We start from the raw sequence: 26,520 nt of genomic DNA, 5'->3' as shown, positions 1-26,520 counted from the left end.
CCATGTTTTCATTTGTCTACCGTAACGCTGAAATATTTAATTTTATTGTCGGCCTTTCTAAATCCATTAAAATTTACCCTCTTTTGTTTACGGAAACAAAGGGAATAATTCGCCGTTTAAAGAAAAACGTGGACTTGCACTAATATGATCTATATATTTATATATTTAATTATATACGATAGTTAAAATTGTCCCGACAGGAGACCTTGTTAGACACAACTTTTGATTTTTGCAGCAGTCAGTATTTACAGGAGGTAAACATTGGAAGAGCACGACTTTGGTAAACAACTTTGATTAATTATTTTTCAGCTGGATTTGGGCACAAGACAGAAATCATACTGGATGCAAAAGAAACATTTCACGGTCTGCTCTCATTCAGCCACGATCTTGTTCCACACATTACTTGTAAAACGGACTAAACTCACTCCAACAAGAAAACGGTCTTAAAGAAAGGTGTTCTTTGTAGATTTACAAGCCCAGCAAATCTGAAAGGAAAAAAAAATGTAATGAAAAAGCACCATGGTACGATAGCTAAGCTTACATTTTTCAAAACGGTTCCAAATCACGTTGCAACCGCAAGCTATAAACCCCGCAGACTTAACGATTTGTGGTCATACCACAGGTGTTTAAACCTGCACATTTGATTTGACAAAGAGAAAAGATAGAAAAATCTTGTAGGCATAAAAGAAATCAAGGATGCAAAGTTAGGGGATATGATGAACAGAAAATAAAACTTCAATTTCAGTGAGCGGCCTTTCATTTATGGGCTTCAGAATATTTGAACAATTGCACACCACCGACCCTGTCTGGAAAGCCTTTATGCAAATTATTATCTACTGTATATCTCCAGCTTCTTAAATAATCTTTTACAAAAGTGACATTGAAGGATGGCATGATGACATTCACAGTTGTCTACGTCCTTCAACTGCCTAATCTAGCACCTGAAATTAGAACGTTAACCCTTTAACCAAGAGGAATTATTCGAAGTAAAATGTTCGGACCGGCGAAAAAAATGGCTTCGGACCACCACTCCTTGAGCGCATGCGTAGAATGCTTGAACGCATCTCCAAACATCTCCAATAAGTTCGAACAAACAAGTAAACAACTTCAAATGGACCGTGTGTGAACCCGGCATGAACGTTTCTGTGATTGCTTGTCTTAAATCTTTGAAATTGCAGTTATTTGCATCTTTGTAACATTTATCATCGTGAGCATATGTAATAAAATAATAATAAAAATAATAATAATAAATTAAAACGCTAAAAAGTTTGTGTTCGAATATCTGTGTTTCCGACTAGGACAATTTTGGGCAAAGAGGCAAAGCCAGAGTAATATCAACATGTCCGGAGAGTTCAACGGCTGTGGCTTTATTCAACACTATTCCGTTTCTGACTGCGAGCAAGCTCTTCCGGGCGAAGAAGGCTAGATTCAGCTGTAGATTACGAGCATCCTCGGTCAAGCGAATGCTGGCTCCTGATTGGGCACCTGAGTTCTTTTCGTGAGTTCGTACACGACGGCTATTAGGGACCTTAAGCAACGTCGTCGATGACGGCAGAGAAAATGTCGCTAAAAAATGAATTTGCGTTCTTTCAAATTAAATCGCGTCTATTTGGACCCTCTCAATATGTCAAATGGAATGGAGTTGAATTCTTAAGGATTTTATCAGGGGCACCCAACGACAATTTGCGGACAAATGATCTGTTCGGAAGATTTGAGATCTAGAATTTTCGGAACATTTGTTGTAAAATTTTTTGCTTGCCTGCCTCTCCTAGGATTTTCGAACATCTAAAAACTACTATAGTTGCCCATTTTTAACGGATTTTTACCCTGAAAAGGTCACCTAGAATTTTCGGGAGCTTTTTTTCTGGCTGAAATTTTCGAAAAGGTAACTTTTGATCCCTGTAATTTTCGGATCACTAGACTTTCAGCTAGGAAATCCGAACAGATGAATAAAATTTAGGGGATAAAAATATGCCTATATCTACCGTTTGAATACTAAAATACGTTTAACAATGCTATGTTTAAGTGGTTTTGAACTATATTCTCGTTGGGTGCCCCTGTTTTATTCAGGATCAAAAAGATGAAGAAAAATTCGTCGTCGAGTGTCCACGTCGTCCATAAAACGTCAAATTAGGAGGTTTCGCGTCGTAGTCGTGCAGTGGACGTCAAAGAAATGTACTAAAAAGCGCGATGCACGTGCAGAGCAGTTGTTTTGTTCATTATGAAGTAGCCGTCGTCGTCGTAGTTGCTTAAGCTCCATTATCTCGCCACAGTTGCCTATTCTCGTCCCCAGAGCCACTCGGCTTTATTTGTAACCGACCAGTAGCCCACACTTTAGCCCACACCTTGTGAAGCCCACACCGCGGTCAAACGTCTGAGCATGCGCGAAGAATTGCGTGGGATCACTACGTTCGATTTGGCAAAGCTACACACATGTGGCTACGTCTTCTGGCGGGCAAGAAAAGGGGAATTTCCTTTGTATTTCAAGAAAGTTCACTGGCGATGAATAGGAAGAATAAGATGAACGTATAATATGAAATTACTGTATAACCGCCAATTTACTGTGTAACCTCCACCCACTTGTAACCGCTCTGTGGTATTAGCCAACTTAAAAGCTTGGCTCCTTTAGCTGCTACACACTCTTTTCCTTTGTTATGTTTAATTCAATGTATAGTTAGCTCTGTTTTTTACTTCTTCTCTTTTTTCCTTATTATTGTTGTATTGTAATTGAATAAATGTGAATAAATGAACTTGAACTTGAACTTGAAATGTAAGTATGAGTAAACTTCCCTTTCAATCATAATATTCCCCAACTGCTCGTATACTCTTGTTGATCAATGAAGGCGCGCTTTTATATTTTGTGGCCGCTGAAAGTTTAAGCTCAAGTTTAAATAGTTTTAAATTGTTTGATTAACTGAAAAGGGGCAAATAAAGGTTGCATTCAATTTTATTTGCAATTGTGCCTTCTTTCTTAGACTATTTTAGACCGTCTTTTAGAAAATCTTGTTAGCCAATTGGGCTAACTGACCAGCCATCATTTTGAGCTGGGCAGCTATCTTCTCGAGGCTTTGTTACCTGTTTATTATTTTTTTCTGCTTTTTCCTAATTCTTCCTAAATCTTCTTTCTTGATCTTTGATCATCTCTTTGGCTTAAACAAAAGTTGAATGAAAAAGTTGAGTGAAAAAGTTGAATTCTGTTTTTTCTCTTCTGTTTCAATCGCAAATAGTACACCCCTTAATACTTCATTTCTTTTTTTGACAACTGAAACAGGAATGACTAGAACCAGTTTTTCGAAGATCACCTGTAGTTAATTGGTTCTGGCGAGCTCATTATTAAAATGCAAAGCATCACTCAGGGGCACCCAACGTCAATTTTCGGAAAATATCTGTTCGGAAGACGATTTGAGATCTAGAATTTTCGGAACACTTGTTGTAAAATTTCTTACTTGCCTGCCTCCCCTAGGATTTTCGAACATCTTAAAAATGGTATAATTGCCCATTTTTTAACGGATGTTTACCCTAAAAAGGTCACCTAGAAATTTCGGGAGCCTTTTTTCGGGCTGAAATTTTCGAAAAGGTAAGTTTTGATCCCTACAATTTTCGGATCATTAGACTTTCAGCTAGGAAATCCGAACAGATGAAAAATTTTTCATGGGATAAAAATATGACTATATCTACTGTTTAAATACTAAAAAACGTTTAACGATGCTATGTTTAAGTGGTTTTGAACTATATTCTCGTTCAGGTGCCCCTGATCACTGCATTTATAGCAAAATGTTGAAAGCCTTGGCTCACCTGATCAGGTGCTCAAAAGGCAATCGAGAAAATAGGTCACGGGGAGGGGAGGGGAGGGAAAGGCTAAAAAGAAACATTAACCGAGAAAAAAATATTTCTATACAGTTGTTCATCTGTTTATATATATAAAATATTACATAAAATGAGAGGACAGTTAATTCAAATTGCTGAGAACAAATTCTTAGTTAAGTGTGGTTTACACTAGGGCTGTCATTGTCATTGTGTTATGGGCAACATTCACATGAAATTGCGCCCAGGACAGAATAGCCTGCGTCACGGCAAGCGTTTCCGTTTGGTTTCGGAAGCACTGAGAAAGACCGAGGAACGGGATTTGGTTTTGGCCGCGCGAGAAATGAAACGACAGCCTAAACCGCACGGAAACGCTTGCTACGCAGGCTAACGGCAGAAATAAAACGCAAACCATTTACACGAGCTGTTTTCATCTTAGTTAAGACATGCTTGTATAAATGGTACAGTTTTCGCCTTATTTAGGACCCCGGGGGGTACTCCCTTATATATGCCATGGGTATGTGCTGCCCCATCGGTAGTAGCCTGAGTATCAGGCCTTCCTTCACCTCTCTCCCTTTTTCGCTTCCATCTTTCCCCTTTTCCCCAGAAACGCCTGATACTCAGGCTACATCGGTAGGGTTTAGCCTGCGAAAAAATCCGTCGCTCCTCGCCCCCAACGGCAAAGAGCGAGGAGAAACGGATGTTTTCACAGGGGGCTAGTAGGGTTTTTGCCCGTTTTGGTCTGAAAACGGGTATGGTTTTCGAGGGAACTGCAGAGTGTATGAACGTATTTATAGTTCCAATTCCAGATGAGAAAGAAAGAAAGAGAAATATGCGAATTCGAAATGGATTTGAATAATTTTTTTGTTTACTCGCTGATGTAAGTAATGATGACATAATTTCTGCCCAAAAAGGCCAGGTCTGAAAACGGGTATGCCAGTTTCAGAGTTCTAGTCTGAAAATAGGTATGGAACAAGAGCCTTAATAGGACGCCATAATAATAGTCCTCTTATGGCTCTTGGTATGCAAATAACATTTTTTGGTCAGAAATCGGTTCAGGAATTGAAGAACCGGGCGGCACATCCCCACCAAGAATTCCCTGGAGTACCCCTCTCCCCAGGGTTTATATTAGGACGTGTCTTATTTTCAAGTTGTAGCTTCATCCGGGATGTTGATGTCGCGTACCCATAACTCCATGCGGTCTTGCATGAAAAGGAGGCCTTTCTCCTTCTTCACGCGGTCGAGGCCGTACTTTGTTGTAAAGCGAGGCTCTCCTCGAAAGTTTGGCGCTTTTATTTTTAGCTTTTCCTGTCTCGCTTTCAAGCGTAAACACCAAGCACTACTTTATTGATCATTCATGGTCAATTTTGACCCGCTAGGATCACACGGGTCTTCCAGTTGCAACACAATGGCGACGGATTCCGCGGAAACATTGCCTAGCGAGTCCATTCAACAACAAATCTTGGTTTCTGAGCAAGTTACAGCGCCTGAAGGTTTTCAAAACGCGATCTCTTCGAACATTCCCACAACAATTCAAACTATTCCTCAGCAAAATGGGGAAATTGCTACCATTTCGACCTCGACTTTAGCCGAGACAATGGCAACTTCAGAAGCGATCATGGCGACTGAGAGTATTTCGGTTGGGACTCAAGAAGCTTCGTCGTCATTGAGTGCGCAAGAGATCGTGGACAGCATCCCTCAAGTCCAGGAACACGATTCCGTCCCAGGATCACAGCAGAATTTAGTTATTTCAGCTGAAAATGTCGCGATTGGAACAAGCGCTTCACTTGACGCTTCTCCGCATCCGCAGATAGCCGCAAATTATCCCTGGGCTGCCCGGCTTCACGATTGCGAGCTCATAGGGGATTCCTATAGGGGTTATGTGATGAACGAGGTGGAACTGGACTTGATCTTGACCTTACATAAACAGCACACCAGCAGTTGCTGGGGTACGAGACAGTCTCCATCATCAGCTAAACCATCCATTCGGCTGATGTGGAAATCTCAGTATGTACCATATGATGGGATACCTTTCTTGAATACAGGTGCACAGTTTTTTTTATTTATGTTGGGATAAAAAACCGAACTCTGAATTATGAAGCCCTCTCAGGGGGGTGGGGATTTGAATGACCCCCCTACACCCACCCATGTGTTGGTGCTTAATTTCTTCATTGCTGTCGCAGTTTCAACAAACGAAGGCCATGCTCTTGCAGAGCGTGGTGGTCCCTGATGCTTAATTTTTGCTCCTGTTAACCAGAAAATCTGAGTTTTTTCATAGAGATCCTATGCTGATCACCCCTGATATTTCACAGGTTCAGAACACTGGGCTTTTTTCAGTTTTTTAAGAGCACAGTCTTGCCAATCCTTGTCTCATTTGTCACTGTTTCTTCTATTTTGTGTCACTTGTAACGTTTCAAGGCCATGTGGCTTGTCAGAATTTAACCCTAACTGGGCCTTTGTAAACTGTTATGAATGGAAGATACCATTTTGTCAAATCAGTTACCCTAAATTTCTCCCCTCTCCTCCCTACTACCCCTGTGTGCCTGCCACATATGTATACGGGAGGAAGATTTTGATCTAACTGCAGAATTATATTACTGTATGTTTGCAGTGTGAGGGATTTTGAAGAGGATGAAATCTCTGTATCGTTGTATTTTAATGAATTTTTTTATCCTGCAGCTCTTGCAAAATGGATTGGATGACAATTTTGTCCATTTTTGGGCAGCTCTTCCCAATCTCATGGTCCATTATTTTGACCGAGTTAACGTAATTTGTTATTGTGTGCTGCTGGCTAGTTAAGGCAAACATACCTTGCACTGTCTGTGAAAAGAAAGTTAGACCAGAGTTCTTCCATTGTCTATTTGCATGTCTTTGTGGCACAAAGTGGCTAATGGCTATTATTGTTGTTGTTGTTGTTGTTGTTGTTCTTCTTCTTGTTCTCCTTCTTCTTCTTAATTGTCTTTAAAGGGGCTGTGTCACTAGGATATTGCTGTTTAAGGTCAAATCTGGTCTGAAGTCATTACTGAGAGCCTTTATCTAAACACAAAATGCTTCTGTAGAGTTACAGCTTGTATGTAGAAGATATCAAACTGAGATTTCATCAGGGAGCGCTAAAGTTGGTCCAACTTTTTCAAGTTTCAATTACAGGGTATCCATCCTTGCCATTTGTAGCAACAAACAACAGGAAACAGTTCCAATGCTGACTATATTCTTCAATTACAAAACTGGAACATTATTTTAGAATTCAATTGATGAGAAGGATTTAATTAGCTTTTCTAAAAAATAGTAAATAGCACGACATAGCTCCTTTAAAATGTACTGTAAAGTACAGTCTAACCTCTCCTTATGGACATCTCTATAATGCCGACACTTCTCTATTACGGACAGTTTATTTGGTCCCAGAAAAGCCAGAAATTATACATTCCCTACCTCTATAATACCAACACCTCTGTAAAGTGGACTCTTGGTTCTATCCCTTGGATGTCCGTATTAAAGAGGTTTGACTGTATGTATAATACTGCAAAATTCCAAAAATAAGCCCCAGAGCTTTTTTTTTTCAAAGGCCCTTTTTAAGGGGCTTATTTTTGGAGGGGCTTATATTGGAGGGGCTTATCTACGGAGGGAAATTTGCATTTCAAAATCAATTGGGCTAGCCTTATAGTTGGAAGTAAATGTACCATTTGTGCTTTGTTTTACTTTGTCTTTGAGGACAATTTTCCAAGTACAAGCCCCTGGGAGGCTTATATTCGGAGGGGCGATTTAATGGAGGGTTTTTTGCTTATACTTGGAGGGGTAGCCTGTACACAGACGTCGCCCCTCCCTCAGAAAAAAATCGGAAGAAGAGATGTCTGTGAATCGCCGTCGTTAATCATGTTCCGGTATACATTTGCATAAATTATTTTTTGTTGTTGTTTCATCTGACAGTTGAAAAGGTGTTGACAGACCAACACCACTGGGGACTCTTTTAGAGCACGTATGCAGTTATTCTCTTGGATGTTCTCAACATTATTTTATTGCTAAGCTAGGCTCTAACTAGAATATCTAGCTAAAATGTTATTTAAAAGAGTATTTCATGCTTTTGAAGGTTTTTTTTTGTTTTTGAAGTGTGTTTTTTTTTTTAGCTCATAAAGTCTGTCTGTTACTGTACATCGATTTCCTGTGGTTTTTGGTTTGACAGAATTTTGATCTCGGAAGGTTGTTTACATTTCCAGTCAAGCGTTTTATGCAGGAGTTGATCCATTGGATGATTTTGAGTAGGTTTCATGTAAAGGATCCTTCACTTCTCTTCAGCAAGAAACTACAATAGCCTTACTTTTGCCTAATTCTCTGAGTCATGACCGGCACGTGTAGGCCAAAAAATAGCCCTGGCGTCTGTACACAGGCTAGCCGAACATCTTCACGCAATGTCCATGCTAAAATCCAGATATAAGATCTCTGATTAAGCGTTGATTTCTGTACGTCCACCCGCAACCTTTGCAGCAAACATTGGTGGTCTTAATTTCACATGCCTATTCCAGAGGGCGGGTTGTTCCTCATATACCAGAGACCTGAAATCCAAGTAAACAAATATAAATGCGGTAAACTGTCTACAAAGACTGAGTTTTTCCCCGGGGAATCTATTCTGAGATTCATTCACCAATCCCAACACCGGCAATTATTTGCATAATGGGATAAACATTACAACCAATCAGGGGCTGTCCCCAACATTACGGGGAAACGGGAACATGATTATCGTCGGCGATTCACAGACGTCCCTTCTCCCGATTTTTCCTGAGGGAGGGGGGACGTCTGTACACAGGCTAATGGAGGGGCTTATTCTCGGAATTTTACGGTATATTAATGTAGGACATCCCCTATTGTTTTGTTTTGTTTGAAAATCATCCCCTTTTCCTACATATATCCTTGGCAGGAGATATGAGACTGTTTGATAAACATTGTGTTGACACAAACAAAATTTGCCATAGGCCGACGAGCAACAGTTATGGAATGTCAGTATGGACCAAGAAGAAAAGGAGCTGTAAACAAGAAGCAGCCTGACTATAATGAACATGGCTCCCCAGTAAAGAAGCATCGCCCCACTTGTCCTGCCAGAATTTATATCAAGAAAGTGCGCAAATTTCCAGAGTTCAGAATAGATCCTACTATGGATGCCAAGCATGTGCGACAGGCCCAGGAGAGAGCACTAACAGCACTAAGGCTGGCAGGAGTAGACATTGGCGGTGAGGAAAGGTACAGTACTATCAACATACTAATCATGAATTTGAGGTTACTCTGCAAACATGTTGAGTGTGATCACCCAAACTAAGTGCACAAAGAATCTCATAGAATTTCTAGGAGATCAAATTGATGATTATCAGTGCTCCAAACTCTTTTTAAAGTTGACTTTTGGCGGCTAGGCTGCATCGTCACCAAAATGGCCCTCGGGGATGTTTATGCAGACAAGTAAATTTCACCACCAAGCCAGGAAGTGGTGAAATTTGTCATTTGACATAAACATGCATATGGGGTATTCCCTAGCCCAATCACAAAATGAACTAGCCCCCATTCCGTTTCCCCAGAAATTCAGTATGCCTAACGAGTATTCACCTCTAAACTGAAGGCCTCTTTCTTGCTATAAAGGTATGTTACACATTTGGTCTTTTGGTGCCTGTAGACTGCTTGTAGTCTACTCATGATTACTATAGTATATACTTAATGGCATCAACTTTATCTTAGATTGGTACATTTGCAGGTACTATGTTGAACTACCACTGCTGCTAGCTCACGACCACTACTGACAGTATATATTATCATAATGGTGTCAAGTTTATCTTAGTTTTATGAATTTCCAGATACTATGTTCAACTACCACTTCCGCTAGCTCACGAGTACCACGATATTGATGATATACCCATGGATCCTGAAGAGAGTGCCGAGTCCCAGGGTCAGCGCCTTAATCCTGAAGTCATGAATAAGATTCGTGAACTAGTTGCAAGAGGTGTGAGTGGGATATACACTGTTAAACACTGCTTGAAGGTGTTTGTGGAGAAGGAATTGTTTGCAAATGTGGAAGCACCAGCCAGACATAACAGGTCATATTTCCCTACCATCATTGATATTCAGAATCATATTCATCAAGCTCAGATGGCGCTCGCCACTGGAAGTCTCATGCCTCTTCCTCCGGTGAGTTATATGATGTTATTTTCTTTATGTGGGGTTAAATAATTATTATGCAACTTCATGTGTGCTGATTGGCCGAGAGCTACTTTTGTATTAAAGACCATGGAAATAATGTGATGGCAAATTTCTCAGTTGTTTCTTTCTTGTCGTGAAACAGAATATCGTGAACTGATGTCACAATCATTCCCAGTCTCCTGTTTTCAGTTGTGTGGTTTTGTACCTCACCGAAAGTGGTGTTTCACTTCCTTGGCATGTCAAAACACCAAAAAGAAAAATCGATGTCAAAAAATTGTTTTAGGTATATCCTTATCAGGACACTGTGTAGATTTTAACAAGCAAGTTAAAAAATTCTGTTTTTACATTTAAATTTGTTTCTTTAAGCTCACAAATTTCCCTCAAAGTTATCTGCAACTCAAGGAGAAAACCCGTAAGAGAAAGCACACACCAGAAAAACTCTCACAATCATCACAGACCTCAACTGAAACTATCACAAGCATACAGCGGCAATATTCCTCTGCAAGGATGACGTCACAAGATCAGGAGCAGCTACTCCATCAGGTATATAATACATAGTGTCAAACCTCATATAAGCGACCACCCAAAATGTGAAGACTTAGTGGTCGCTTATGGAAGGTGGTTGTTCACAAGAAGCAAACCACAGGGGGTCTCTTCTTAGAAGTGGTTCGGACACATCTACTTTATCAAAGATAATTTATTGCATGGAATTTCTAAGTTGCATTATGTGTAGTGCCATGTTGATGCTAAAAGTTTTTCTTATACTCTAAGTAACATGCAATGGAGGACAAAAATCCTTTGAACGGTTATGGAAAACCTTCCTTCCATATCCTTAACTTATCAAATGTTCAGATGTAGCATAATATGCAGTTCTCTAACCACTTGGATACTGCGACTGGCCCTCCCCTCCCCCCTCCAAACAATGTTGGGATGAAGAAACACTTTTAGAATGGGATAAACTGTACAGGGGTGCACAAACTACAACATTGATTGGGGTAGAGGAGGGGGAAAGGGGGAAAAATTAAGGCAGATCGTGTTAATTGTCCTAAGAATTTTGTCCTCTATTGTAGTAGATACAGCGAACATAGAGATCAGACCATGCACATAGTGGTCACCTACAAAAGGTTAAAAACAATGGAAAATTAGTGAGCCCTAAAATGTGGTCACTGTCACTTACAGAGGGGGGTTGTTTATAAGAGTTTCCAACTGTACAGTAAGTGTTTGTTTGGCAGGGGAATTTTTGGTGTTTTGTATAGGTGGTTCAATTCTCATGGGAGGTGGTTGCTATTAGAGGTGGTCGCACATGGAGGTTTGTTTTTACTGTACAGTGTATCTCCTGGAAAAGGAGAATGCTTGAATATTTGGTTGCCATTGAAAAAGTGTCCACCTCAAGACCAAACTAGCAAAATAAGAAATGCCTGCCTGGAATAAGTTCCTACCTCCCTCTCACCTTCTAACACAGCAACGATGTTATCATTAAGAAAGCCTTCTTTTGCACTTTTATCAAATAAAATCATCAATCTAGAGTTTCAGGGAATGTTTAATAAACATCTCAATAAGCGGCCCTCTCAAGCACCAATTCCTTTTTCACTAAAATGCCTGTCAAATTTTGTCCATAGCGCCTTTGAAGATTGTCCCATCTCAGACAAAATGTATAAAATTGCAACAAACTATTTGTATTGGTCAAATGTTGGTGATGACAGAAAATTTGTCAAAATAAACAGCTTTTTCACTAGTGGGGATTGGCCCATGGTTACTAAAATGGTAAAATTAAATAATGATTATTTTACCATTTTTACCATTTTTTGTGATGTTTAACAGGCAAGCAGAGAGAATTACCAGGGCAGTGAACAGGCACACCAGCTTGGAATCATTCAGGGTACTGACGGACAAGCTACTGAAGTCGATCTTTCTAATCAGCATCAGATTCTCATCACACAGGGCTCTGGATCAGGACGAGATGAAGGTCAGAGAGAAACTTTTTACTTTTGATGGCCCATGTTATGTAATTTGCTACATGAGTGGGCCATTTCCAAACAAATTTACAAATGTGCACTACAGCAGTATGTAGGATGTATCTAGGATTTTTATTGACAGATCTGTCCCTGTTTGCAGTTTGAGTGAAAGCAAGTGTTAAGTAATTTTATTGTACATGAATGTATCAGTATGGTTATTATCATCCATTACTCCTTTTGTATTTACTGGTTATTCATACCCAATACCATCTTTTAATGTTTTAAGCAGTTATTAACATTTCACTCAATTTAATGGCAATTTTCACTGTTTGAATAGAGTGCAAGCAGTCGAGCACGTTTGCTCAAAAATCTGTGAGGGAGTGGAGTATGTGACTATTTGAGCGGCAAAGCCATGAGCAGCAGGTTTTGTGGATGCCATTATGAGCACAAAGAGAGACTCTGTTTTTGCGGGGACTGGCAATACACAACACACTGCTCTCGGCTTCTCTACTCAAAAAATCACATATCACAATTGATCACAGTTTTTGGAGCAAAAGAGAGACTGCTCGCAGTCTGCTCGCCCATTTTACATAAAAAACTCCATCGCACATGCTTGATGTCTCCTATTGTAATTGTGTTCCAGGTCAAGTGGTCATTGTAGTGAATGCAAGCAGTTTCTTTTCTGGTCAGTCTGATTCAGATACACCAGCAACACTGTCCCTAACCATACCAGCTTCACAAGTGGCCAGCCTAAGCCATGCATCTTTACATTCAGCCGCCGGTGCCCAGGCAGTAACTTTAATCCCATCGCAAACTGATGCACCACCCCAGACTTCAGGATCAGCTACAACGTCTCCCCAAACTGTCACGTTTATACCACAGGTGGCTGAGAACAGTCGCAGTGCGGTGGCCTTTTTAACAACACAGCAAAGTGATAATACTAGTCAGGTTCCTGTCTCAGCAGCTTATCTCGCTACCCATGGACAGACAAGCAACATTTTAAGTATGTTGGATTCTGCACTGCAGGCATCTTCACCAGGGTCTGCTCCGATAATAAGAGTTGGTAGCAGTGCCGGAGTAGTTCCAGCAACTGACAGCAGCCAATCAACAGATGCAAGTAAGACACAGATTTATAGATGTTGTGATTCAGTTTTATCCATGGTTTGAAGTTTATGTTCCTTTGTCTAAATAGATGATATTACATAGCCGCGCAGACGTACAAAATTTCTTTCTGAGTGTTGAAATTAATAGTTCACAAGTGATCGCAGTGAACGAGTGAAATATCTTTGAACACTCAGAGAGAAATTCTGTGTCTCCAAGTGGCAAAATAATGTTCTATTTTATTATCTGCATATAGACACCAATGAAATACTAAACCATGTCACTTAAATATTTTTTTGCTATGATAGGCGCAACTTTTCATATAGTCATAGGAGTGGTCACTGTTGATCTTTTCACATGTGAATTAAGTTGTGGGAAAGCTCACCTGGTATTTCATTGGTAGTTATATAATATAACTTATTATTTTGTATACCACCATGTCCCTACAAATGCCAAAAATACAACATATACACCACAGATAAAACCACAGCAAAGACAGAACATACCTCCTGTTTTTTCGTAGCAGAAGAAGAAAATTAATGGTTACAAGACTTAGTGAGAATTGGCCACTTCCCTTCAACCAGATTTTAATCGACTGTTTTCTTTCCGTGCACTTCTAATACCTTTTGTGCTATATTAAGAGGCTAGTTCGAGTTCGCTCGAAATAAGCAATAAAAAAAAAATAAGCAAGAGGCTAAAAGTGTACTATTTTTGAGTTACATGTAATGGTTAATGTACAGTTTGACAGCGAGGAACCACCATCTGAGTGGTATTCAATCTAGAATTCGATGGAGGAGGCTTTTTGATAATGACATCTTACAGCAAACCTACCCGAAAAAGCGTACATCTCACGGTTTTTTATAAAACTTAACTTGGTAACCCAGTTGTCACCCCAAGTACAGCATAATCTTGATCTGTTCTGGTCTCTGCGTTTAATTCCCATCACTGTGTGCATTGTGCTGCCTGTGATATCTTTGAATTCAAGGATCTAACAGTTTGAAATACCACTGACAATACGGCTTTGAAATAAAAAATATTTGTCTTCATTGTCGAGAGTTTAAAATAATTTAAATGGCCATGAAACAATACCAGGCTGTTTGAAAAGCGGAAGGGACCATTCCAGGTTGAGGGTTGCTAAACCTTGCTCCAGAATCTCTGACTTATTATGAACTTCTTATACGCACTCTCGCAAGATATTTTTTCGTAGGTTATGGTACCGTAATTAGCCACTCTGACCAATCGCAACGCGCTGACAAGAAATTGAACCGATCAAAACTCAAAGAAATGCCGCGTAGCCACCGCCTTCCCTAAGCGCGGGAAGATGGGTACTGCTTTTGATTTCTCTTATTTGTTATTGGTTAAGAAAGATGTGCAAGATAGTTTAACCAATCACAGAGCATGGCATGCTAAACCAGAGTTATCAGGAAGTTACTTTCAAAACCCAGTGAAAAACCACTGTGAGATCCAATGAAATGTGGTAAAACTAAAGGCTTTGTTTTTTTTCTGTTTTAGTTTCTGGTCACGTGGTGGCTACCCAGGCAGCTGTTGACGCGGTGCTTAGCGCTGCCAAAGAAGAATCAAAGCAATCTCGATCCGGAGAAGAAAGTGTGGAGGGTGAACCGCAGGAAAAGCGCCAAGCACTGGAAGTAGATTTGTCCTCACTAGTCAAAGAAGCAGTGTTTGATGGTCAACAGGTATGGTGCTGTACCCAAATGCTTAGTTTGAAGTCTTGTACACGTGCTGACCCGAAGTAGAATATGTTAGCCTTTATTGTGGGCAGTGATATAGAGTAAAGTAAAGTCACACCACTGCCATTTCATAGGCTGCACTACACATAGTTTTAGACTCCAGTGTTTCGTCTAGCGAAGTCTTTGCTGAAGGTCTTGTCTTGTCCTTCGCGTCGCCAAGTAGGTTCACGGTTACCAGTCGTTTTGATACAAGTTAATTCCTTCGAGGTGTAAATAGTTTCACGTACCTGGCTTAAAGAACGAAGAATATTCACCCAAAATGTTTTTCTTGTTCAATTGCCAACTTTACTTGAAGTAATCGAAATCTTTTTTTGCAATTTTAGCGCTTGAGTTCGTTTCGAAACGACCGGTTTCCGTCAAATGGTTACCGGTCGTAGTAGGCTCTCAGGTCAGTCACAAAAGAGGTCAGTTTGCGTCCGTTGTCAAAGTGCATATCGAATGTGCATGTCTTCACAGACAAATTGGGTTTACGATGGGCTAACAATAGTAAGACAACTAAATCGACTAACTAACCAGTAAGCAGAATAATAAACTTTCAACGGACACCAGAAACACTTCTCACTTGGGATTGTAATCCGTCATACTCATAACTACGCCCCCCCCCCCTTCCCCCGGGCGTATTTGGCATACTGTCTTCTCGTAACATTGACCATGATTAGGCTTTTGATATTTCGCAGGTTGAGGGAGTTATCAGTGAAGCGCAAGAAAAAAGCTCTGCAGAAGGTGAACAGCCGAGAATGGTTTCCATCCCTGCACCTTCATCCCAACAGCAGTCGGACAACACCCAGTTCACCAGTCTATCACAAGCCAACGAGGAAGGAAATTTCATCTCCATGGCCACAACACGACCTGTCGTCATGGTACCAGAATCGGTTCTTCAGTCGGTGCAGGAAGGCGGACAGACAGTGATTCTTGAAGATGGTGAGAATAAACTACATGTAGCTGTCCGAGACAGAGAACATTGCACAGGAACTCAGCAAATGTCAGTCGAACTTCAACACAATGAATCAGCTTACGAGAATAATGATGCTTCACCACAAATCCCTGTCGTCATGGAAACAGACCAAAGAGTTTCTGTTGCCATGGAGACCAATGACGTCGTCCCAGCACCCGTAACGACGTCTCAAGATTTAGGCGTTTCTATAGAAACAGATTCAGAGCAGCCTAAACAGCAAGCGACCACACACGAGAACAGTCTGAAAGTTACCGAGGAAGAACAAAGTCTGCAGGATTACAATATACCGGCCTCATGTGCTGCGCAATCTAGTGGCACTGATCCCATCAGTGTTTCGCTTTTGTTTGCAAATAGCCAGCAGCAGTTACCGTTACCTTTGGACGAACCAGCTGTTACTTCTCATACAGACACTGTTTCAGCAGTAAATAACACTCCCGCAGTTTTCTCGCAGTAACTCATCCAGGCGAGCTTTCTACAGTAGACCTCTTAATCATGTATGTTTTGTTTTCCCATTACAGGTCATGTGATAATACTCTAGGGAACTGTTATTTTCGCTCATAGCTACGCATAGTCATGAAAAGACAAAGGGTCAAGTTCCCTAGGGACCTCTATTGGGAAAATAAAACATACAAGGTAAAGAGGTTTATTCTCTAAGGGCCTGTTTACATGGAGTTGGGGGACCCCAGGTAAGCGAGGTAATCTGCGGCGGGTCACCACACCTATCATGTAAACGTGATCAAATTAAAATGAGAGATTATATGGACAGGCGGGTTACCTCACCTACCTGGGGTCCCCCACCTCTATGTAAACAGTCCCTAAAACTTATTAGTGCACAGTTACAGTAGTATAACCTCCGACGCAGACGTTTTTTTGGCTGATCACGCAATCTTCCGCCTAAGGAACGCGTCATGAAACCCTAAGAACGGCTGCGTGGGAGGCTTACAGTGGTATGGATTCTAGAACAAACTCCTGTAGCCAGTTTAACGAAGTGGTTTATGCAGAAACTTGTTTGAACAAACCACTCATGTTGGGATCAGAGCTAAAACCTCACCCCTCCTCCCTACTTCTGGCCTATGCATCTTACATGACCATATTTTGAGCGATCAAGAAAGGTTTGGGCGAAGAGGGTAAATACCCCACCCCTCTTCCCTCTTTGTGCTCTCGTCCCAACCTTCGCGCTTTTTTCGTACAGGAAACGCTTGCTACACAGGCGAGGTTACATCCTTGTTTTGACAGTTGGCTTCATCCTCCATACACATTTTGTGCGTCAGTTTGACATAGACCTTATTGCTTGGCGTGGTCGTTTGACAGCAAAGAAGAGCTACTTGTAGACAGAATCGTCTGGCTGTTCTCTCTAATCACAGCAGTTTACAGCATTTTACTTCTTAGATGAACATAGTCATTAAAATGAAAAACAAAAAAGTCTTTGAAGTTTGAACCTGCTTTTAACATATATTATTGATTTAAGAGATTTCTCCGTTTGCGATTGGTTTAAATCAAAACTTTGCAGTGAAACATTGTTGTCTTTTTGACTACCGCACCGGTTGTCGAAACGTCAGTCACTGTCAACTACAGTCTTATTCAGGACTACGTTCACCCGGACGATCATGCTAAAACTACTTGTGAAATGATCCCTTGGTTTAAGTCTTTCACAGTTATTGTCTTTTCGTTAATTATTCCCCAGTTTAAAAACAAGGAACCAAATTTCCGATTGTCTGTCACTAATAGGCAACAAGTATATTTCAGTATTTCGAGTTGTAGTTGTACCTACAACACGAAATACGAAATATAATCGGAAAATTGCCATAACGGCTTCTAAATGGCTTGAGAAGGAAACAGACAGTAAAAGGTATAACACAAACAAGTAAGTCAGAATTTAAGACGTGCATTTTATTTATAAAATATATCTTGTAACAAAATTCAAATTCAAACGAATTCCATGCATAAACTGTTACACTTATACTCAAGTCTCCTGTTTTGTTGCGGGAATGCCACCACTTTCCATTTCAAAGCAAATCTTTGTTACTGGCGACGTAGTTTATGCTCAGACTTGTGGGGTATTGACCCTGGAAAACCTCATCGAGCCACCAAAAACGCAGGTTTAAGAACACGGTCTCCGGAACATCCTCGGAGACCCAGGGGCGGTCAATCGGGCCGGGTTAAAAGGCGCGACAAAAGTTTTCAAGCATGGGCGGAAGAGCTTTTCCGCCTGTGCTTGAAAACTTTCGTCGCGCCTTTTCTCCCGGCCCGACTGACCGCCCCTGGGTCTCCGAGGATGTCTCCGGAATAGAGTTTTTTTTCCCGTAAGGGACGCTATTGTAATTCCATTGTTTTAGCGTTTTCTTGTGGACGGGTGAAAACTTTAATACGCTTCTTTGTATTTTAGAAAAAGGAAAAAAATCTCCGTTTTCAAAATTAGTTGGATACTTGTGGACGAGGCATTATATGTACATAGTAACAAATGCTTACTCGAGAACCTGACGTTCCGGACATCGTGAATAGCAACCAGAACTTTGGTGTTTCGTGTCATGCCAAAGCTTCCGGTCTGATCCAACAAGTTTGAAAGCTTTTGTTCTGTTCCCTGTGGTAATGATGTTATCGAGTCGGAGCAAAACGTCCGGAATGTCGACAAGAGCGACCAAAATCTATTTTCTCCGAACCATATCAATACATAATCAAAAGGAAATGTTACGAGAATTGATAAAAGGATCAGTTAAGCGAACATACTCCGATCTTAAAGAAATTCTCTAAACTAGTTCTTCAACTGAAGTGTATAAAGATCAAACTCAAATACGTTCAGCGCAATTGAGGAGACATGTTAACATTTTGGGGTTGCACAGCCCATCGAGCTTATCAAGTAATCGGCCTTATTTTCATCTCACATTTCTTCAGAGCATAGTTGAATCCTTTCCAAGGAGCCCAAACAAGATTTGAAAACCGGCCATTACAAAAAGCCTGGAAGCAATTTTTGAACCACCAGCCGCCCCATGCTTGTACAGCGCAGTTGTTGTCGACATTCATATCATTGTCTGAATCTTTTGAGGTGAATGCCATTCCATTGGAGGACGACAATCCATCACCGGCCGTTCCAGAATACCCATCAACAGTCAATCTGAAGAGGTCTTCCTCTGGTGCCACTCGGAAAGTAGAATATTTTGCGAAGGCAGTGTTTCCGTCCCAGTCCTCCAAGTCGACTCTGAGTTCTTGACGAGAGAACCTGCCATGATCAGTAAACCGTTTAAGGTTACCTAAGCCATGCCAGTAACTCCCAAGTAAATCGCCAAAGCTAAATATGTATTTATTCCAGGTCCGGTCAAAGTTCAGAGAGTCATTATTCACACGTCTTAGTATCACCATCCAGCCACCTCCGTCGGTAATCATATCACAGTAAACACGCGGATCATCAATCCTTTTCCTTGAAGGAACGTTATATACTCCGCTACTTGTGTAGCCACGTTTTAACCACTCAAGACATGACTTTCCAGAAAAAAGTTCTGAAAAAAAGAAAAAAATACACCGCAAGGTATAAAAGTGCTTCTGCCTGCATAAAGCCGGACGATTGACGTAGATCAACAGACGAATGCCCCTGGAAACTCCGGAAAAAATTCTTATCAACAGCGGTGAAAAGAAATAGACAAACGTTTTATCCCAAATAAATAAAGAAATGCCTTTTAAAGTTAAAGGCAGAGAGGAAATATACCATATACCATTTTTGGCAGAAAAGGCAACCCTTTCGTATTCTTTCTATTTGATCAGTATAACTTTCACACAACCTGTTCAAAGCACTGCATCCCTGCTGTAAAAGCATCGTCTTCGTAATAATTATGAAGTTTTCTTGTCTTTTTCACAGCCATAATTAAAACGTGTCTTATGACCCTTTTAGTTCTAGCCTGTTCCTTGCATGCGTGCAGACGTCTCCTATTTCCTTTGTTGCACAGAGGAAATAGGAGACGTCTGCACGCAGGCAAGCCTGTTCCAGGCTTTCGGATTGTTTGGTGGGTGCAAAGTGATGTGAAAAGGATACCTGAACCCTGAAAAAGGTACCCCCTTTAAGGGGGAGTCTCACGGAATAGGTTATTATAGGGAGTGCCCCGTCGGGGGACGCTAAGCATTTTTTCCAGCCCTACAACCTTTCTGCCGGGTATCAAACAGCTGGATATGTTCTAACTACTGAGTTCAGTGAGAGACTGATATCGCACAAGGTAGTGTGTAACAAGGTTCGTCTGTAGTTTTTAGTAACTGTGACATTTTGACAAGCTAAGCAGCCACCTTCGCCTGGGTGGAACAATTAGGGACCTTAAGATCCGACGACGGCGACGGCAGCGAAAACATCGCTTAAAAAGTGAATTCGCGTTCATCCAGTCTTCATCGCGACAGTTCCAACTCACTTACTTTGTCAACTGTAGGCGAACTCTCTTGGAGTTGAATTCCTAAAAAACATATCCAAGTTCAGAATGAGAAAGAAAATTTCGTAGTAGCTTGTTTACGTCCTCCATAAAACGTGAAATAAGGCATTTTCACGTCGTAGTCGTGCAGTGACGGCAAAGAAATGTACAAAAAAGCGTGATGCACGTGCAGAATTGTTGTTTTGCTAATTAAACCTATTGCTTTTGTGGCGTTCCCGTTGCCGTCGCCGTCGTCGGATATTAGGTCCCTATTCCCGGGAGGACGTCGGGTAGTTGCTCCCGTATATTGGCCAGGCAGGTATGTGCTGCTTAGGGTTTGCTTTTTGCCTCTCTGACTCTAGAACAGGGTACAAAAACCACTCGTTATATTTGGAAGAGGGGTATTTATCACTTATCAGTTTGACTGTGGAACAGGGCGGTCTATTTCCCCCCATAATCCCTGATTATTCTGATGATGATTCTCAATCAAGCTTAAGTGCATTCCAAGGTAAATACTTGATGTAGGCAAAAAATAAACAAATGCACGATAATGACAATGTGTACATATTTCATGATATTTTTTCGCTTATTGCCTGAAAAAGGATCTGTTTTTTTTTCCAACTATTGTCTGAATAGGGTCGCAAATTTTTTTCTCTAGTTTGAAACAAGTCCAGAGCCCCAAAGACTCATCGGTACATCCATATATATAGCAAATCTAGGGAGATATTCCCCGGAGAACTACTAGTACGGTCATTAGTTAAAATGGAAAAATTAACTGCTTACCTTCACAGTGTCGCCCAGTGTAATCTGCTGAACACACACACCGGTAATCATTGTTCTCATAGATTGGATAACACGTTCCTCCATTTTCACACAATGTCTTGTTATTTCCACACTTATTCTATAGACAATGGAAATTTTAAACATGAATAAGTTAGTTACCATGACAAGTTAGTAGTTAGTATGTCAATATTTAACCGATTAAAAAGTTTTTTCCGACATGTGTCGTAGTGGAAAAAATTCAGAAAGGTAGTGTTCTAATCTACGCTTGATACCGACCTAGCCGATTTTAGAATTTAGCAGCTTTTCGGTTTTTTTTTTATTTCTTTTTTTTCAAATGGTAAATGCTACTTTCCAAATAAGGCATTTATCATTTGGCCAAACTGTGAAAGAACATTTTGCTCATGTAAATGATAAACAGTTAGTGTATCAGTCTTGGTCAAATGATCGAGGTCTTTAAAGCTAGCATCTTGAAAACAGCAAAAGAAACACCATAGTCTCCCGGTTTTCTTGTTTACTGGAGATCACGTGATTAAAAGAAACCACGGGTGAGCTTTGAGAAAAGACTGTTTGGCCAGTGCTTAAGCATGCGTAAAGTCATATCACCTGGCCATGGTTAAGCACCGCGTTATATGGATTTATTTTAAGAAGTAAACAACTATTTACAGGAAGAAGTAAACAAACACCGTCTAATTTATTTCTTTTTTAAATGCATTCATAGCCTGCGAGTAGAGAGGAAAAGTCGCCACTACACGTTGCCATGGTAGCAAAATTGCTCAATCTGAATTGTAGAAAAAACGAAAAAATTAACAAATATGACTTTTCTGCGACCTTCTGTGGTTTGCACTCAGGAACAAAACGGTAGCTCATACTTTTTCGGCCATCGTTCGTCAATGCAAATAACCGTCTCTTCAAGAAAGATTGTCAGTTGAGAGATCAGAAATTTAGGTACCATAAGAAAGTGACGTCACAATTTTCTCTCTGTACTTACCTTTTTAAAAAAATGGTGGAAGTTGTCACTGTGACTGTAATTGTCTATACTGTTGTACTTGTCAGTGCTGATCAACTCACAGCAATGTTTATTTGTTGTTGAATTTCCTAAGTTGAACGAAAGGCACCGTTCCCATTGCATTACACATTTCATGGCGCAATCTTCCATTGAATCAACAACAGAAGATGATATCTTGTGGCTTGTTAGGCGATGAAAAGGATCCAAATCAAAGCTAATATACTGAAAAACAGTTGCTGCCGAGCCATGACATCTGATCGGTATCTCTTGGACGTGTAAAGATAACGCAGAGAGGATAATTATTGCGATACCTTGCATAACGATCTTGGTTAGTTTTGACTGAAGACAGGCAAACCTTGTTACTGAAATTAGTGTAAGCGTTACCGCCTTATACGTAAAAAAGGTATTTGTTTCATGTATATTGAGAAGCAAACCAATTTACACCTAAACTCGTACGTCTAACTATATGTCATTAAGTCAATTAGCAACTCCAGTTTTTTATGATTTCTTGCTATGCATGTTATAATATAGCCTCCCCCGCAGACATTCTTAGGCTAGTTATAATACTGTTTTATATTCCAATATTATTTTCTCCAAAGGCCTTTTTGACAACCTTACAGCAATTTCGCTTAGCTATTTGCTGTACTACTGCATGAGGAATTTCTGCAATTTGATTGGCTTAGAGCAGTGGTATTTCAGCTTAATTTGAAATACCTACATGTGAAAATTACAAACCTTTTGCGGGTAGTAGTATAAAAAAATAATAGCATAATTTGTACGTGATATTTGGCATAAATACCACCTGGGATATTTCAAAACTGTCTACAAATTTCACTCGCCTAACGGCTTGTGAAATTACGTATAACAATTTCGAAATACTGATCCCTCATGGTATTTATGCCAAATACCACTACAAATCATGGTATTCGGGGTTCTAGAAAATCAAATTTGACAAGTTTTTCGAATTTTGTTTTATCGACTCCTATTAACTAAAATGAGAAAGAAAATTAAAAAGTTGATTTAATGTTAACACCTCAGCTAAAGCTAAAGCTACTAATTAGTCAAAAATTTTAGTCCTCGCTAGAGATAAACAAAGGCTATTAAAAGTTTTCTCTGTCCGAAGGAAACCTAATCCAACTTTCTTCCTGGACTTCCTGATCAAGGCAAATCTGTATTTTTTTTATATATATTCGTGAACAACTTTAATTTGCCATTGTGTATGACTACAATAGTGACATTCAAATAAAGTACGTCTATATTTAACAATTACTACTCAAGCCCGAATGGGCTCTGAGGCAATCTATTGACTCAGAGGCCACGAGGGCGAGAGGAATAATTGATTAAGTAAAATCCAACTAGTTGGTCATAAATATCGAAACAAAACAACTTTAGCTAGCAAAACGCGATTCAGCCGCTATTGTTTTGGTTTTCAAAGCCGGCGCTTATCGCTACTCGTGGGCTATAACATATGGCCTAGTAGTACCTCAACCAATAGGAACGCAGCATTGATTAATAATAGACCCGCTAGTTGGATTTTACTAATTCAAGTTATTCATTTTTTTCTTGCGAGTTTTAGGAAGTCGCAACTGGTAATTATAACACTTTTGTTTCTTCACTTAAAGCTATGATGTAAAATGCAAAATGGGCTTATCGCGATTACTCTATACAATGGACCAGGGTCATTTACACAAAAGCCAGTCGTCATTTTGGTACCAAAGCGGCGCTCGATGGCGACGATCTTACGGAAAAACAATTGACTGGTTTTTTGTTGTTGTTGCAACAACCACAACAACAAAAAAGATGTTATTAACGACTCCACAACATCACATAAACTTTACAATCTGAGACTAGCGGGTAATTACATGAGACCGGGACGAACTTAGACCGGTACAAATTGGTAATTTGTGCAGCCGTTTTCATGAGTCCCAAACGAAATGCTTGGTCGATTAAATGAGACTGGTACCGAACTCAAAAACGGGAGATTCTCGGGAGCTATATAACTTTCACAATTCGATTATTGAACATATTATTTACTAACTGTCCTAACTGGCAGATGATTTATGACACTAGACAGTTAGTAGACAACCGAAGAGTTTACTGCTCCCAGAAAATTATAAGCTTTATCTAACGCTCGTCTGGTGGGCTGTTAGTATTTATTGCACAGCATCTCAAAATTGTACAATCCCTCACATTAATCTACAATTAAAGTTACTTCCAAGTCTTGTTTACTGATGTTATCATTCATTCATTCATTAGAATTTATTTGGTAAAGCAGGTTAAGTTAAAAGGCAGCTAAAGCTGAGGTGGACCTGCTGATGAACTATTTATTGATGATATACGAATAAAATGAAAAAACATACTGAAAATAGGAATATAAAAAGAATAAATATATAGTAGTTAGATAAAAGACTAAAAGTTAATAACAATTAAAATACTGTTTCTCCTTGTTGAAATTTATATTGTCGAACAAGGGTCTATTTTTCTTAAGAAGCTTTTTAAAAATATTTAGATTTGGTAATCTTTTCAAAATTGTCTGGAATGGAGTTCCAGAACAAAGCTCCCCTATATCTAATTTACAGCGATAAATATAAAACTTTGACACTAGAATAAGGTGATTTACAATGACCAAGTCTTCTTCTGTATAAATATACCAAATCAAACATTGGCAACAGACAAACACCAGACAGATACACCTTGATCAATGCCAGCCAAGCATGTCATCATAGGCTCAAATTGACCGTTACTCATTACGCATGCGTAAACCGAAAAAAATTAGAAGCCGAACCATAAGGATTACGCAAAGATTTGTTATAAATCATTTTTACCTACCAATGATTGCAATATATATAGATTTAGCCAGGCGTATAAAAATACGTGACCAAATAATTTTTGAAAGGGAACTTCTTGAACTCACCTGTGTTCCCTGATCTATCAATGGTTAGAGTGACAGAACGAACTAGCCCACGGATCATTTCTTGTGTCCCGTGTATATAGGTATTGCATGCGATACTGCCACAGGCAAACAATTATGTCCACCTGTCAAGACTGTCCACATTTCCTTGCGACGATGGATTGCTCAAGGGCTCAGAAGACACTGATTTCAAGCGTGCAAACTTTGTACCTGTACTTTAAGTCGGTATGAACTCAAAAGAAAAATTGATGACTATGATTCATGTATCCTAAAATTATTTATGTCACAAATGACATTTTTCTCTTTTGTCTGTCCTGTTCAGTGTTCGTTGTTATTGTTGCCTCACTGTTAGTGACCTTTCGTAACAACACTGGCGTAGCAAGCGTTTCCAATCGAATTATCATTCCTCTTTTTGCTCTCGTCCCAACTTTCTCGCCGAACTCGCGCAGAAACAAGCTTGCTAAGCACGCTAGACAAACTGCAAAGTCTTCCTTCAAGTTCTTTTTTTCTAGAGACATATTCATCGGCTTTTCAAACAGCGTAGCAACCAATTGTTAGCACTAAGTCACCAAAGGACACCGCAAAACAAAAAATAAATAAATAAATAAAATAAAAATAAAAGTAAAAAATAAAAACTATAAGTAATTTAAATAAGAAATCCTTTACATGAAAGAAACTATGAGAGGTGAAAGCCGGCATCTAATTATTATTGTGCCATGTAATTTAAGCCTAAATATTTCAAAAAAAGTAATTTGTAGTCTTTGTAAATAGAAGAAGACGTTTTGAAGCCCGGTTTCCCTATGATCGCTTCGGTCGCTGCGATCGCTGAGAAAAAAAATTCAGCGATCGCATCGATCATATGGAAACCGGGCTTTAATGGATTGAAATTTATACGAGTATCAGTTGTTTAGGTGGTTCAAACGGACGTATTTAACGGTTTTACATTAAAAAACAGTCCTACCTATTTTGTTTAATCAAATGAAGAATGATCCTCGCAATGTAGTTGCCGAGGAATTAAACCTAGATCGAATCAGAGCTTCGTGTCCTCATGCCGTGACGCTGCGTGACGATATCGAGGACGTTTGCTTCGAATAAGATCTTCGTGTCCTCACGCCGTGACGCTGCGTGACGATATCGAGGACATTTGGGTTGAAGCAAGAGAGAATGAGATCATCCTCTCTTGGTTGAAGAGACCGATTATGGTAATATCTATATTTTCTGGGGAACATTTTTTTTGTCCCCCTTCCAAAAAATTCATCATGTAAATCGATTTTAAATTTTATGTACACTTTGATGGTTACACTAATATTCTTTAACAGACGCATGCGCTTAAATAATAATCATAAAATTATTCGTTCAAAATATCTTCTCCTTTCTGATTGGCTTAACCTCCCCGGATACTTCTTAACTTCCTCCTTCGATAACTGCGGAGTTTTAGCGTCGATAAGGAGCATGCAATTACAAGAAGCCCACTAACCCACTCAAAGTTAGTACATGCTAGAGGAAGTCACCAGCTTGCGACGATTCCAAATCTTGTATGACGAGGCGATTTACCGCTCACATTTAAACATATATTACATATCGCGCGTGTTTTTGAACAAACTAAAGTAAACATTTAAAATACTCTGCTGCCGAAGCCGGGAAACAGTTTGGGAACCTATAACAAATGACCCAACTTCAATTTTCGGAAAATATCTG

The 26,520-nt window shown here is 39.9% G+C and overlaps 2 protein-coding genes across 2 annotated transcripts in view; one reads left to right on the top strand and one right to left on the bottom strand.

Moving 5' to 3' along the window:
- Positions 1-5,027: 5,027 nt before the first annotated feature.
- On the top strand, positions 5,028-17,162 carry LOC140935466 (uncharacterized). Its single transcript, XM_073385013.1, has 8 exons — positions 5,028-5,849; positions 8,769-9,033; positions 9,636-9,966; positions 10,345-10,521; positions 11,800-11,944; positions 12,577-13,050; positions 14,547-14,728; positions 15,460-17,162. The coding sequence occupies exons 1-8, from the start codon at positions 5,162-5,164 to the stop codon at positions 16,189-16,191; spliced, it is 2,994 nt and encodes a 997-aa protein (XP_073241114.1). The 5' UTR covers positions 5,028-5,161; the 3' UTR covers positions 16,192-17,162.
- A 916-nt stretch (positions 17,163-18,078) lies between these two features.
- Positions 18,079-26,520, bottom strand: part of LOC140935437 (fibrinogen C domain-containing protein 1-like) — a 9,178-nt gene continuing 736 nt past the window's right edge. The window contains exons 2-3 of the mRNA XM_073384986.1: positions 20,906-21,023; positions 18,079-19,231 (exon numbers count right to left, since the gene is read on the bottom strand). Of these exons, the coding sequence (XP_073241087.1) occupies positions 18,591-19,118 (528 nt within the window). The 5' untranslated portion in view covers positions 19,119-19,231; positions 20,906-21,023 and the 3' untranslated portion in view covers positions 18,079-18,590. The remainder of the gene's footprint in view (positions 19,232-20,905; positions 21,024-26,520) is intronic.

The sequence above is a fragment of the Porites lutea genome, chromosome 4 (genome assembly GCF_958299795.1).
Source record: "Porites lutea chromosome 4, jaPorLute2.1, whole genome shotgun sequence".
Lineage (NCBI taxonomy): Eukaryota > Metazoa > Cnidaria > Anthozoa > Scleractinia > Poritidae > Porites > Porites lutea.
The sequence above is the reverse complement of the archived record's forward strand: the minus strand, read 5'-3'. Positions and strand labels throughout refer to the sequence as shown.